The 15,242-nt window shown below is 53.7% G+C and overlaps 1 protein-coding gene across 1 annotated transcript in view; it reads left to right on the forward strand.

The window, feature by feature from the left end:
• Positions 1-13,776, forward strand: part of CDH22 (cadherin 22) — a 68,199-nt gene extending 54,423 nt beyond the window's left edge. The window contains exons 8-11 of the mRNA XM_004430546.3: positions 3,413-3,534; positions 3,653-3,770; positions 9,858-10,109; positions 12,905-13,776. Of these exons, the coding sequence (XP_004430603.2) occupies positions 3,413-3,534; positions 3,653-3,770; positions 9,858-10,109; positions 12,905-13,458 (1,046 nt within the window). The 3' untranslated portion in view covers positions 13,459-13,776. The remainder of the gene's footprint in view (positions 1-3,412; positions 3,535-3,652; positions 3,771-9,857; positions 10,110-12,904) is intronic.
• The last annotated feature ends 1,466 nt before the right edge of the window (positions 13,777-15,242 follow it).

Genomic DNA, 15,242 nt, shown 5'->3' on the forward strand with positions numbered 1-15,242 from the left:
TCTGGGCCTCAGTTTTCTCATCTGCAAAATGTGTTTGACAAAACCTCCTTTATGGGTTGTTTTGAGGATCAAATGAGGTCATAGATGAGAAAGTTTGTTACAAATTGGAAAGTCCTGCACAGAAGTGAAGATTAATTAATGGATGGATTCCTTGTTTTACACCAGAAACATTTAAGGTGGTACAATTATGAATTATTATTATCCGGTATTACAAATGATGCTAACTGTGATCGGGAGGGGTTTGCAGGAAGTCAGTCAGAGGTAAGACGTCAGGTTGGACTCCCCGACCTTCCAGTCACCCCAGGGCGGTGGCTGGCAACCTTTGCTTCACACTTGATTCCTGGAGCTGTTAAAAAACATGAGTGACCAGGCCGTGGGCATCGGTGTGTTTTAAAGCCTTCCCAGGTGAGTCGAACATGCAGCCAGGCTGGGGACTGCTGTGATGTCAGGGGCACTGGATGCTAACTTAGGGCTGCCCACAAGCTCTGGGGGGGTCCAGGCCAGCCCCAAATTCTGGGGTCCCCAGGATAAGCTCTGCAGGTGGCACCTTCAGCGATGCAGAGGCTCACCTCTTCAGTGCTCACTCAGCTGCCCCACCTCTTACATCTGAGACCCCCACTCATGCCAGCGGGTTCAGGGCTTTCCCAAGAGGTGACCTATGACCTTTTAAAAGAGGAGGCAGGACAACAACAAAATGGTAATTACGTGAAGTGAAGGATGCGTTAACTAACCTTATTGTGGTAAACATTTCACAATATATACGTGTGTCAAATCATCACGTTGGACACCTTAAACTTACACAATGTTATATGTCAATTGTAGCTCAATGAAGCTGGAAATTTAAAAAAGAGGAAGAGGGCCAGCAGAACCCATAGGAAAGGTGCAATAATGGGGGTCTCACCCGCAGTGGGCCCAGCCCTCCAGCAGGGTGTCTGCCCATGAGGAACTCGTCCTGCTCTGAGGTTCCCTTCTGATGGCTCAGAGGACCTGTCTCTCCCTCCAGCCCCTGCACACCCTCCCTCTACCTCAGCGGGGAGAGGTGTCTGTTCCCAGCGGCGGCCCTCCCCTCGCCTCCCCGTCAGAAGCAGCGCCGTCTGTCTGTTTAAGTTCCCCAGCAACCCGCTCTTAAAAATAACAGCTCACCGGGCATTCCCAGTCACGACTCCCATCTCTCGCCCCCGGAGAAGCCCCCTCTAATCGCTGAAGCGGCAGATCTGGGTGAGCTGAGAAGATAAGGTGGCGCTGGCTAAGGGGAGCTCCAGAGAGGGGTCAGGGGCTGAGTTAATAAAGGACTCACCCCCCTCCTCCTTTCCCCGACCCCCCAGGAGGTGGCCGCACCTGCCTCCCGATCTCCATTTCCCTCTTTATCAACACACAAGCAGCTGCAGTCAGCGTCCAGCGAGCCACTGAGGTCAGAGAAAGAGGCAGCCGACCAGCCCCATGCCCCCCAAAACTCACTGGCTTCCTGGCTGCCTGGAAGTTTCCATGCTGCCCCCAGAATAGCTCTCTGCCAGCCAGGCCAGAGATCCAGCCATCCAGTCACTGCTTGGAAGGGGCTAGTTTCCCTCCAGTCCTTGAGGTCCCTGGCGAGTAGAGCACGTCAGCAATGAACTCATGACTGAGACAGCTGAGGACGGGCACCAGTGAGCACTCAGAAGTCTGGGGTGGGGGGTTCGGGGACTAGAGAGGGCCATCGTTCAGGGTGCTGCTCAGAGAGGACAGGCTGGGATGAGGCATCCCAACACCCTAGAGTCACTCACTGTCATTGCTGAAAGGACCCTTTGAGGACGTCTGTTTATTTAACAAGTCCTCATCTAGTACTTGCTGTGTGTGTTGTATACACAGTTTTAAGTGTTTTACAGGTATTAACTCAATCTGTCCTCTTGTTTGGCTAGTGAGAAAACTGAGGCACATAGAGGTCAAGTGACCTGGCATGGGTCACACAGCTGCTAAGTGGCAGATCTGAGATTGGAACCACATGCCTCCAGAGTCCTTGCTCTTAATCACTATGCTCTGTTCATTTTCCAGGTGTGGAAACTGATGTCAGAGAGGGAAAGGTCTGACCACAGATCAAACCTTGGTCAAGGACAGAGCAAAATGCCTGGAATTCAAGCCTCTTTCTGTCTAACTCCTTCCAGGCTTTATTCATTCATTCAAGGAATGTATTAGAACCTACTCTGTGCCATATCCCACAATGCCGGGGACCCAGGGGATTAATACAACAGAGATTTTGACCTCAAAGACATCACAGTTGGAGGAGTGGGGACGTCATGGTTTTGCTGAGGGGCTGGCCGAGAGCCACCTCCAGTGAATTGGTCTTGCCCCTCAGGATCGGGTCTTAAAAGAGCAGAGGTTTGGGAGTTCAGTTGCCAGCTGGCCAATTCTTTAAACTTTCCCATGTTTTAGTTTCTCTTCTGTAATACAGGGCTATAAATTGTACCAAACCACAGGATTTCTGCAAGGATACCTGAAATAATGGATGTAGGTGCTCCAGGTGCATTCTGCGTGCTCTCTGGCGATGGGATGGAATGGCAATGGTGATGATAGTGTTGTCGCGGGTGGGGGTGGGAGTGGAGTGGGGGTGGTGATGTGATGGTGATAGGGGTCGTTATGGTGGGGGTAATGGTAGTGATGGTGGGGCTGGTAATGGCGGTTGTGGTGGAGATGGTGATCACATTGCTGGTGATGGTGGTGATATTGGTGATGGTGGTGATAGAGGGGTGGTGGTGGTGGTAAGCGTGGTGATAGTGGTGGCCTTAGTGTTTGTGATGATGGTGGAGATGATGGAGGTGGACTGTGGATGGGGTGGTGGTGGTGGCAATGGTGGTATCTAATGGTGATGGTAGTGATGGTGATGATCTAATGGTGATGGAAACAGAGGTGTGGTGATGGCGTTGGTGATGGTGCTAGTGGTGAGGATGGTGATGGTGGTACTGATAGTTATGTTGGTAGAGGTGGCAATGATAATGCTAATGGTGGTAGTGTAATGGTTTAATGGTGGTAGTGATAATAATAATAGTTACAATGACGATGAAGTTAGTAATGATGGAGGTGGTGATGGTGTGGTGAGGGCGATGGGGTGGTACTGGTGATTATGGTGGTGGAAGTTGTAGTGATGATGCCATTGGTGCCAATGCTAATGGCAATGGTGGTGATGGTGATAGTGACAGTGATGACGAGGGTTACAGGGATGATCTAATGGTAGTGATGGTGATAGCAATGGTGGCAATGACGGTTACAGTGGATTACCCTCTTATGCCAGATGTCCTCGGTCCTGGTCCTAGTACCAGCTTGATCAACCCACAGATCTCTCAGTGTGACCCCACTGCCAAATCCTGTCCTAGTGGCAGATGGGGGTTGTCCAGATCTGGCACTTGATGCCTCTTACCCTACGCCTGTGCTCTTGTTATAGACAATCATGCCCAGCTATCCCGGGCATCCCTAAGGATCCGAATCCTGGATGTGAATGACAATCCCCCAGAGCTGGCCACACCCTACGAGGCAGCCGTATGTGAGGATGCCAAGCCAGGCCAGGTACCACTGAGGGGCTGGGGACTGGGGGTTGCTGCCAGGACTGGCCAGGGCACCCACTACCCAGGCCCAGAGTGGGCTCAGCCTCACATCAGCTCCCTGCCCCCTCCTCACCCTTCAGCTCATCCAGACCATCAGCGTGGTGGACAGAGACGAGCCCCAGGGTGGGCACCGCTTCTATTTCCGCCTGGTACCTGAAGCTCCCAGCAACCCTCATTTCTCTCTGCTCGACATCCAAGGTGAGTCACCTCCGAACCAGCAAATCCTAGGATGCGTGGAAGGAGGGGTCTAGCCTTCCCACTCTCTTCCCATATTATAGATGGAGAAACTGAGGCACCCAGAGGGCCAGTGTTGAGTCCAAGATCACACAGCAAGTCCGGGCCAGGCTGGATCTGTTCCCCAGCCCACTGGTCAAACCCTGAAGAACAAGCAGCAGTGGGTTGTGGAGTGGAGAGGGGGCATCCCAAGAGTAGAGAATGTAGACGGAAAGATACAGACAGGGAATATACAAGGAGTGGATGGGCCAGAGTCCAACGTGGAAAGAGCCCCCGGTCTAAGGGAAGACCTAAATAAGCTCTGTGCACACACTCCCACCCTTCAGTCTAAGAAGTGCTTTATCCCACTCCCATTTCTCTTTGCATCCTCAAGGCCACCTTGGGAGGTGTTTTTCTCCCCCTTCCACCCCCCTGCAGGTGATAAAACTGAGACTCTAAGAGGATAAGGGACCCAACCCAGGGTCATATAGTGTCAGTGGCGGGCTGGGATTCAAACCCGCACCTGTCTCAGATCCCGCAGTGCTTCCTGCCTTATCTCACTGCCTTGAAAGCAAACTGCCCCGCCCAGCCTGAGCTGATCCCACTGTGAGACCTGCCCCAGCAATGTGCCCAGGAAGTTGAAGTTTGAACCTTTGAGGAATAGACAGGAAGAGGGGTGTGGTCGATGGACTGGGAGTGAGGGACCTGGGTCCCAGCCAGGCTCAGTCGATGGCTCTCTATGCAACCCTGGCAAGGTCTGCACCCCTCTAAGCCTCAGTTTCATCATCTGTATAATGGGGCTGATAAGGCCTACCACCTCGGACGGCCGGGAGATGAGGGCCCCCGAGCTATATTGTTAGTACCTAGAACATGTGATCTCCTTCATTCAGCAATTATTTATTGAGCATTTATTGAAACAGGCACTGTTATGTGACAGGCACTGTTCTGGGCCCTGAAAATACAGTGGCAAACAAGACAAAATTTCTGCCCTTGTGGAGTTTACATTCTAGTGAGGGGAGATAGAAATTAAACAATAAATAATATGTTGGGGATGATAAGTGGCTGGGGGTGCGGATAATGCAATCTCCACAAGAGTCTGGACCTTGTTTTGTTCAGTGCTGGACCCTGGGTTCCTAGAGCAGTGCCTGGCACACAGTTGGTGTTTAATAAAATCTGTTCAACAAAACAGGGGAAAATAAGGCAGGATAAGTGTAGAGCTATTTTAAATAAGTTGGTCTGGGAAGGCCTCTCTGAAGGAATCACGAGTGAGTAGGGATCTAAAGGGAATTAGTGAGTGAGCCATGCAGATAACTGGACAAAGTATGATCCAGGTGGATGAAACAGCAAGTGCAAAGGCCCTGAGGTGGGAGCAGGCTGAGCTGTTCAAGGAACAGGAGACCTGCATGGCTGGAGTGAATGAGTGACAGGACTAGGAGGAGATGTAGTCAGAGAGGCACTGGGGGCCAGATCACGTTGGTTCCTTCCAACCGTGGAACAGATCTGAGATCACCCCTGATATCTTTCCATCCCTTCCCTCCAAAGGAAAAGACCTCAGCGGCCTCTGAAGCCAAACCCATCTGTATTTCCAAGAGTTATATTAAAAATAGTTAACAACCAGTGCAGTTCAGATAACCAATCAGAAAGGACACTGACCTTAAGTAACCTGGAGCAGGACCCTCGAACCCCTGCTGTGCGAGGCTTTAACCCCTTAATGGCCTGATTTTGTCAAAGTTGGGGGTGTGCCTGGGGGAAAGGCACAGGGAACGACTTGGGGGGCTCAGAGTCATGGCTATATCAACCTTTTGGGAAGAATTTCAATATTTTAATAACCGGTATGCCCTGCCTGCTTGTTATTTCAATGGCACCCTGAGCGGGCCCCAGGAGACACAGACAGCCCGGGCTTGACCTCACCAAGCACACAAGTCTTTGCAAACCCACGGAGCCTGAGGTTCTGTCCCAGCTGCCTCTGTCTGACAGCGAGCTGCCAGAGCTCTGTCTAGTGCGAGCTCCTGCTATGAGACCTGGGAGCAAGAGTGGCAGCAGCGTGCTGGGGTCAGCACAGCCATGGAACGTCCCCTCCTCCAGTCCCCTTCCCGCCGTGTGCCAAGCCCCCTCCTCCTCACTGTATAAATATCTTGGTGACAAATGGCTACCCCAACCCATCTGTTTCTTTGTACAAATTTGTAGCCGGTTTGGAAACATGATTTATAAATATTGCTTTTGCAGCCAGGGATTGACACTGATGGATGTCAGGCCAGATGGATGGACGCAGTGCTGGCCGCAGATCCCGCCTAGAGGGTGGCGTAGGGGTCTGGGCTGGTCAGCAGCTTCCCCAACTGAAGCCAGTGGCCGCCCAGGAGAGCAGCTCAGGGCCTTCAGAGATGATGCCCAGGGATTCCCTGCTATGGAGTGGAGGAGTGACAGGGACCAGAGCTCTCAGAACATATGGCTCCGTGGCCAAAGACAGCAACCCTGAAAAACAAACATCTCCTCTCTACTCCTCTGTTCTTGTTGGGGAATTTGAAGATGAGCCAGAGCCAGCCACTAATTTTTCAAATCTGTCTACTTCTCTGTGCCTCCACTACCAACATTCTCTCACACCTAAAACACACAGTAGCTTCCTAACTGGTCCTCCACATCCTTTCCTGTATTTTAGATTAGAAGCTCCCTTGCCTACAATGTAGGTTCAGTGAGGGCAGGGACCATGTCTGTCTCGGTCATTGCTGTATCCTCAGGGGCTAGAATAGTCCTGACATGTAGAGGGTACTCAATTAGTATTTGCTATTGAATGAATGGATGATATGTCACTAGGTCACTTCTTTGCTTAAAACCCATCAATCAATGGCGTCCCAGTGCTTTTAGGAAAATAACCCATCACCTCCAAGACTTTCCATGATGAGCACCTGCCTCCCCCTCCAGTCTCATCTTGACTCATTCTAGCCATCACCCTCCTCACCCCAGCCACGAAGGACCACTTGCAGTTCCTTGAGTGTATCATGCTTCTTCCAACCTCAGGGCCTTTGCATGGGCTGTTCCCTCTCCTTGAACTCATCGTTCAGGGCTCAGCAATAATATCACTTCTTCCAAGAAGGTCTCCCTGACTCTTGGCAGGGTCAGGTCCTCTACTAGGTGTTCTTCCTATACTTTTCCTTCTTAGCACTCACCATGGTTTGTAATTGTAGACTAAATTGTGGGTTTATTTGATTAACATTTGTTTCTCACATTAGAATTTAAGTGCAGATCCGGGACTATGGTTGGTTTAGCTCTCCATTGTTTCCCCCTAGTGATTAGCATGGTGCCTAGTACATAGTAGTAACTGTGTAGTTATTATAGTAGTTACATAGTAGTTACTGGATGAGTGAGTGGATAAGTGGAGGATGGATGGATAGATGGATGGATGGATGGATGGATGGATGGATGGATGGGTGGGTGGAGGATGGATGGATGGATGGATGGATGATTTGATAGGTGGATGGATAGAGGATGGATGGATAAATGATTTGATGGATGGATGGATGGGTGAGTGGATGGATAGAGGATGGATGGGTGGATAGATGATGTGATGGGTGGATGGAAAAGGTAGCTCTGCCACCAATTCACTGGGTAAATTCAGACAAGTCACTTCTCTCTGAGCCCCAACTTCCACATACATAAAATAGGGATAATGTCACAACTCTTGGTGTTGTGAGGATTAAACATTACTATGTATTTAAAGTATCCACACAGCCCTTGATGCATAAAAAGCTTGCCGTCAATGCAAAGGAGTCCCACACCAGTCCCTCTTTTCCTCATCTTGCTCTTGAGCTTTTCTTCCCCAGGGGAAGGCAAATGTTTTCACAGCCAGGGTTGACTCTCCCTTTGACAGGAGGGCTAGAGTTCAAACCAGAGCTTGAGGAGCTCACCCGGGACCACCAGTTACCCCAAAAGCTGTGGTTCATTCAAGCGTCATTCCTCAAGACTGGCTGAGTGCCAGGGAAGAGACAGGCACACGCTAATTCAACGCAACGTGACAAGTGCTGTAACAGAAGTGTGCATGGCACCTGCGTAGTCAGAGCAGGGAGGGGGAGCCATAAATCCTTCCTTCCCAGGGAAGTGGAGAAAGGAGGCCACAGAAAGGAGGTGACATTTAGCTGGAGCATGACGGATGAGGGATTTGCCCAGGCAGGAGGTGGGGAGGGTGTTCCAGCCAGCGGGCACCTGGTGAGTAAAGAAAGGCAGAGCAGCCTAGACAGAGAGCGGGCACACGGTGCAGCACAGGGGATGTGGGGGTGGGGGCTTGGAAAAAGTAACAACCGGCATTCATTGAGAATTTCTGTGTGCTGAGAATTTCTGTGTGCTGTGTTCTAAGGGCTATGCATGAATTTTACCATTTAATCCTTGCACCTACATGACGCTATTTTCCTCAGTTACAGATGAGAAACTGAAGTCCAGATAAGCTGAGTTTCCCAAGCTAGTAAATGATCGACTCGGCATTATTTTTTAATATTTTTATGCAAATTTTCAAATGTGTATAAAAGTAGACAGAGTAATATCATGAACCCTCATGTGCCCATCACACGAGCTTCAACCTATGACCAATCTTATTCAGCGGGGCCTCCAGTGCACTTCACAGATGTGCCCAAGTCACAAGTCAGTCCTTCCAAGGGCTCTTTTTCCTGCATTGTGTCCGTGATGGGGAAGGCCAGGACTAGAGCACTGAATTGGGGGCTGCGGGGAGGAGCTGGGTTAAGTGGGGCCACAAAGCTGGCGAAGGGACCCAGGCTGCCCAAGTCTGAGGTCCGAGAGACCAGCCTGAAGACTGCGAGGACAGGGAGAAGGACTCAGGAGAGAGGCCTGGGCCCCCGTGGAAAGGCGGGGCACCCTTTTGTGGAGTTGGCTATGAAGGGTGGGGGCAGCAGCCAGCTGGGCTCTGAGTACTTCTGTACCACCACATTGTTAGCCCGGCTGAAAGGACAAGGACTCTCGAAATGATCAGAGTCGGGGATGCCTGGCCATACAGGAGAGGTGTGGAGGAGGCAGGAGGGCAGAGGAAGCGGGTGCCACCTACCGTGTAAGCCTGTGCTCCAAGACCAGACACCCACCCCCTTGAGGCCTGCCTGGCCTTCTCAGCAACAGGCTGAAGCAGCCATGAGTACGACTTGTTAGTTTGCTGTGCTCTCTGGCCACATGTGTAAAAAGGAAAGAGGTGGGTGAGGGGACCTCGGTGCACTAGGGTCCCCCCATGAGGCCCCGGGGCCGTGCCCCAGCCCTCCAGGCTCAGCTCCTAGAGAGGCTCCTGATAGAAAGCTCCCTCAGCCAAAGGCGGGTGCCAGCCAGCGTCCCCAGTCTTCTCTGATGACCCAGGACTTACCAGGGCCCTCAAGCCACAACCCAAGGACCATAGGCCCAGGGTCAGGGTGCACTGGGCAGCTGGGGTGGAATCCGGAACAAAAACAGCCTGTTGAGGGGCCGGCCCGGTCGCGCAAGCGGTTGGGTGCGCGCGCTTCGCTGCGGCGGCCCAGGGTTCGCTGGTTCGGATCCCGGGAGCGCACCGACGCACTGCTTTGGCGAGCCATGCTGTGGCGGCGTCCCATATAGAGTGGAGGAGGATGGGCACGGATGTTAGCCCAGGGCCGTCTTCCTCGGCAAAAAAAGAGGCGGATTGGCGGATGTTAGCACAGGGCTGATCTCCTCACAAAAAAAAAAAAAAAAAAAAAAAAACAGCCTGTTGAGACAAAGAGCAAAAAAAAATCTGACATAGCCAGGGACAGGACCTTGGCACAGCTGGGGACAAAATCCTGGAATAGCTGAAAACAGAATCTTGAGACAGCTGGGAATAGAATCTTGGGACAGCTAAGGACAGAACTGTGGGCTGTATGGCTGGGGAAAGGACCTTCAGGCAGCTGGGAGCAGAATTTGGGGACAGCTGGTAACAGAATTTTGGGAGATTGGGGGATAGACCCTAGGGTCTGCTGGATGGCAGAAGCTTGGGGCCTAGGGAGGCAGATCCCGAGGGAGAATCAGGAGGTGGCGGGGACAGGGGAGGCTGACCCCAGACCCCAGGTCACACGCCACTGCCTTTTTCCGGAACAGACAACACGGCCGCCGTGCACACGCAGCACATGGGCTTCAACCGGCAGGAGCAGGACGTGTTCTTCCTGCCCATCCTGGTGGTGGACCGCGGGCCGCCCACGCTGAGCAGCACGGGCACGCTCACCATCCGCGTCTGTGGCTGCGACAGCTCCGGCGCCATCCAGTCCTGCAACACCACGGCCTTCGTCATGGCTGCCTCCCTCAGCCCCGGCGCCCTCATCGCCCTCTTGGTCTGCGTCCTCATCCTGATTGGTGAGTCCACCGAGAGCCTGGGGCCCTGGGTTTCCTTCTCTGGTAGCCCCCCGGGGCCTCTGTTTCCTTCTCCACACAAGGAAGGGCTGGCCTGAATGATCTCCAAGCTGCACAGGTCCTGTAAGTCTTCTAAGTATGGAGCAGCCCCACCACCAGCTTCAGATGGTGTCACCCCCACCGGAGACTCGCTCATGCTGACCCGCCCTCTACACAGCCCAAACTCTCCCTACTTTTTAAAAACTAAGCATATTATAAGTCCGCTCGTGTCTATTGTCCCTTTTTATTCTCTATGTAGGAGTTTTAGTAAAAAGGGCTCTTGTGAACCTCACAACCACTCAGCCAGGTGTATCATCCCCATTTTTCAGACAAGGAAACTGAGGCTCTGAGAGGCTAAGGGTAGAGTTAGTCTTCTGACTTGAAATCAGGTCTTCTCATCCTGTGTTCCCTGCTCCTTTAACTACCTCACCTGCTACGAATCTAAACTGGGGGCAAAACTTTAGGGCAGCTGGGGCAAAATCTTAAAAATTTGGGAGGCAAAATCTACTATCAGTTCCACCAGCAGCCAATTGAACCCCCAAAGTGTCCCCAGTGAAGAGATCAAGTTCCAGGAGCTAAATGGTGACTTCACGGAACAGGCAGAGCTAGAGGAGCTCACGGGAGGTCCGGACTGCAGATACCAGCTTTGCTCAGTTCCCTGGGAGATGTTGGCTGCCTCCCGCCCCTTGCTGCCTACCACTGGCGTGGCCGCTGCCCGCCCCCCGAGGACCTGCCTGTGGCCAAGCTGCCCCTCCTTAGGTCCCTGCAGAGGCTCTGGGCAGGCTCCTAGCTGGGAGGCCCAGGCCCCCCTTCTCTCTCCACCCCAGCCCATGGCTCAGAAACCCTTTTTCCAGAGGGTGCACTTTACAGTGGTTTCATTTTCCGAGGCAGTGCAAACAAATTTCTGCCTAATTGCCCACAAACGAAGAAAGTGCACATCAGTGCTCTAAAGGTGACGGGCGGAATCGCTGATCAGGCCTGGCACATCTGTCGCCCGCCGCCCGTGCTCCGCACCATCTGCTCTCACGGGCATCCCCCTCCACGGCTCCCGGCCTCCAGCTCCAAAAGCCGTCCATCCATCTTCCCCACTTCTCTCCTGACACCTCCCCTCCCTCAGACCTGTTCCTGGCTCCCACTACCTTCCCTGTCATGAGCCACCTTGTTAGGTCGCGAGCCGGCACTCTGCCCCATGGCCTTAGCAGCTGGCTCTGGCCACTGGCCCAGAACTGTTTGGAGCAGCGAGAAGAATCCAATGCCTGGCATAGTACCCAGCACGTCTGTCCATCCGTCCACCCACCTATCCATTTAATTCTCTCAACACTTCATCAGTTCCTTATTTATCCATCTGGTGAGTCCCCCTGTGTGCTAAACTCTTCTAGGTACTGGGATTCATCGGTGAACAAAAGAGAGTAAAAGCCTTGAGTAACTGGAAAGTTGGGGCTGCCATCACTGGATGGGGGAGACTGAGGGTGGGGAAGGAGGAAAGGTTATTATTTCAAATTTGGACATATTAAGTTTGAGCTTCTCTTGGTCAACCCAGAGGACCTGTTCAGTAGGAAATTGGACATACAATCTAGGTTTCAGGGGAGAAGGCCAGGCTAGAGGTTGAGATATGGGAGGTGTCAGCCTCTAAATGGAACTTAAAGCCATGAGACGGAAGGAGGGCGCCAAAAGAGGGGTGTGGAGAAAGGACCAAGGACTGAATCCTGGGACATCTGACATTAAGAAGTCGGAGAGGATAGGAGGGTCCTACTTAGAAGATTGAGAATGAGTGATCAGTGAGGTGGGAGGAGGAAGAGAATGTGGAGTCCTGAAAGTCAAGTGAAGAAAGCCAAGAAGAGAAGATTCATTCCTTCACTCATCCTTCCACTCATCCAGGTCTCCATCCAGCTCTTCATTCGTCATTCATTCAACAAGCATGCTTCACGCGCTCACTGCATGCCAGGCACCAAGCTAGGGGAACACTCCCCAGGTCCTCGGGTGGTTGAGAGTGTGTATTTTGGGGTGGGGGGAGACAGACATGCTAACACAGCAGGGTCTGTGCTGTGACGGAGCAGTGGCTCCCAAACCTGAGCTGCCTGGGCATCACCTGGAGGCCTTACTGAGACTGGGTCCCACCTGAGCATTCACAGTTCTGACAAGTTCCCAGGAGACGCTGATGCTGCTGGTCCAGGGACCGCACTTTGAGAACCAGTGTGATGGAGGGAAGAACTCCTCAGCAGGGCAGTTGGAGGTGAAGGCACTGAGCCTGGCCCGCGGCTCTCAGGGAAGGGCTCCTGCAGGAGGCATGTGACCTGAGACTCGAAGGGCTGGGAGGGTGCTCAGGACTTCTGGAGTGGACAGAGGAGGGCGAGGGTGAAAGAGAGGTCAGGGGCAAGGACATCTTTCACTCCCCCAGCCCGCAGCCGCCTCCTTCACACACCCCAGTGCCTAGAGACCTCAGGCACTCTATCTCTTCACAGAGTTGAGGATGGAGACTTCAGAGGTCGGGTCCAGCCCTCCTCACCCCTGAAATCTGTTAACACTGCTGTGTGTGCCGGCAGCACCCTGTGGTGGTCTAGCCTCGATTTGCACACCTCCCAAGATGGGTAGCTCACTCCCTATCCAGACAGCCAGCTCAGTTCTGACTGTAAGAAAGGTCTTTCTGAACAGAAATCTAGGACATTTGCACCAGTCGGCTCCGCTGGGTAGGGAGGGGGGTCCCCGGGGCGCCCTGGGCAGGCCCGGCCCTCACTAGGCCCGTTCCTTCTCCCGCGCAGTGCTCGTGCTGCTGATCCTCACCCTCAGGCGCCACCACAAGGGCCACCTGAGCTCGGACGACGACGAGGACATGCGGGACAACGTCATCAAATACAACGACGAGGGCGGCGGCGAGCAGGACACCGAGGCCTACGACATGTCGGCGCTGCGGAGCCTCTACGACTTCGGCGAGCTCAAGGGCGGCGACGCGGGCGGCGTTGGGGGCCCGGGCGGGGGCGCGGGCAGCCCCCCGCAGGCCCGCCTGCCCTCGGAGCGCCACTCGCTGCCGCAGGGGCCGCCGGGCCCCGAGCCGGACTTCTCGGTGTTCAGGGACTTCATCAGCCGCAAGGTGGCGCTGGCGGACGGGGACCTGTCGGTGCCGCCCTACGACGCCTTCCAGACCTACGCCTTCGAGGGCGCGGACTCGCCGGCCGCCTCGCTCAGCTCGCTGCACAGCGGCTCGTCGGGCTCCGAGCAGGACTTCGCCTATCTCAGCAGCTGGGGCCCGCGCTTCCGGCCCCTGGCCGCGCTCTACGCCGGCCACCGCGCGGACGACGAGGCCCAGGCCTCCTAGCCCCCCGCCCTGCCGTCGGGGGCGGCCGCTTAGCCACCCAGGCCCCCCGGGCCCGAGGACAAAGCATTATCCCTGCTCACCCCCTTCCCCAACACTCCCACCCTCCCAGGGCGGCCGGACAGGAGGTGGGGCTTGTTGGGGGCGGACCCCCGATGCTCCCTCCCCCGGGGGAGGGGTGCAGCTTTCGCCCAGAGGTGCGGGAATCATGACCGACGTCATTAAAACTGCAGTGAGACCGGGCGCTGCGTGGCTCTGGGGTTAGAGAGGGAGATATGGTGGCGTTGCTTCGTGGAGAAGGGCCGGGTTACTCACCGCTGGCCTGGGGGAGGACCCTGGAGGACCGCTGCCGGGGTGGCCCCCAGGTTTCCCCCATCAGAGTTAAGAGGAAAGAAAGGCTGTTCATTTACTGAGCGCCTACTGTGTGCTGGGACACTGCGGAGAGACCATCTTAGTCGTCACAGAAACTGTGAGGTGGGGCCCTGCAGGTAACAGATGGAGAAAGCCATACAAGTGGCTGTGACCTGTCCAAGGACACCTAGCCAGTGAACCGTGGCGCCTGTGGCACCTACTAGTTGCCTGGCCTCGGACAAGTTACCTCGTTTCTCCTGGCCTCGGTTTCCTCGTGTCAGATGAGGCTGATAACGGACCCTACCTCCAGGAGGTGTGAGGTTAGAAAGGGTTCAGAGGTGTCAAGTGATTAGGACAGTGCCTGGCACACAGTAAGTGTTCAATAAATGTTAGCTTTTGATGCTGTTATTATCTTTATCGTTATTAGAAGCCCAGATGTCTGCCTCCCAGGTCCGAGCTCTCTCCCTGGACCAGTTGCCCTCCCCCTTTTCCCAGCCTCTCCAAGGGATCAGGAAATGGTCCCAACTGTGGGTCCTGCTCCCGCCCTGAGTGGGGGATAGGGATGTTCCCAGGGACTGTGGAGCCTTCTGGAGTCTCAGGTGACACTGAACAGGAAATCTGGCAGAGGTGCCAAGAGACGACAAGCTGTGTGGCTCCAGGACTAGGATGAGGTGGGAGGGTTGGCAGGAGATGGAGGGGTTGGAAGCCACTGGGTGCGGTGGGGACTTTATCTATCTGTTCCCAGAACCCATCAGTCTCCCCCCCATCCATGGACCCCAAGTTAAGGACGCCCAGGGCTAAGGCATCTCTAAGAGCCTAAAAGACTCTTAAGAGCTCTAAAACCATTTGGTTATGAGATAGGGGTTATTTGTCCTCCTCCCCACTGCAAGTGATTCATTCATTCCATATTGATGGGCTCTGAATTCCAGCTCCTGCTAGCTGGGCATCCTTCATCAAGGTCCTCAACTGCTGAGGCCTCAGTTTCCTCATCCGTAAAATGGGGCTAATGATAGTCCCTCCCTTAAAGGGTTGTTAAGAGGCTTAAAGGAGATAATGAATGTTAAGCTCTGATCTTAGTGCCTTCCTGACACATTGAAAAGTGCTCAATAAATGCTCATTAGCCTTATTTTTTTACCCTCCCAGGGAGCATTCATCCATTCCCACCACATTTGCCATGGTCCACTGTGACAGATCCAGAGATGGTCATTATGTCCTGAGTGCCTTACCTGTATTATTTCATCTAAGTTAGATACTGTCAGCCACAGTTCACAGGTGAGGAAACTGAGGCTCAGAGAGTAGTAAACTGCCCAAGGGTACACGGATCATAAGTAGTCCCTGCCTTCCAGTAACTCCAGGCCCAGTTTGGGGGGAGGGGTGTGCAGAAGCAGCTAGTAATAATGCGTGTGGTAAGAGTTGTAGCGGAATTAACAGAACAA

The sequence above is a fragment of the Ceratotherium simum genome, chromosome 21, assembly GCF_057802395.1.
Source record: "Ceratotherium simum simum isolate JZ-2026a chromosome 21, ASM5780239v1, whole genome shotgun sequence".
Lineage (NCBI taxonomy): Eukaryota > Metazoa > Chordata > Mammalia > Perissodactyla > Rhinocerotidae > Ceratotherium > Ceratotherium simum.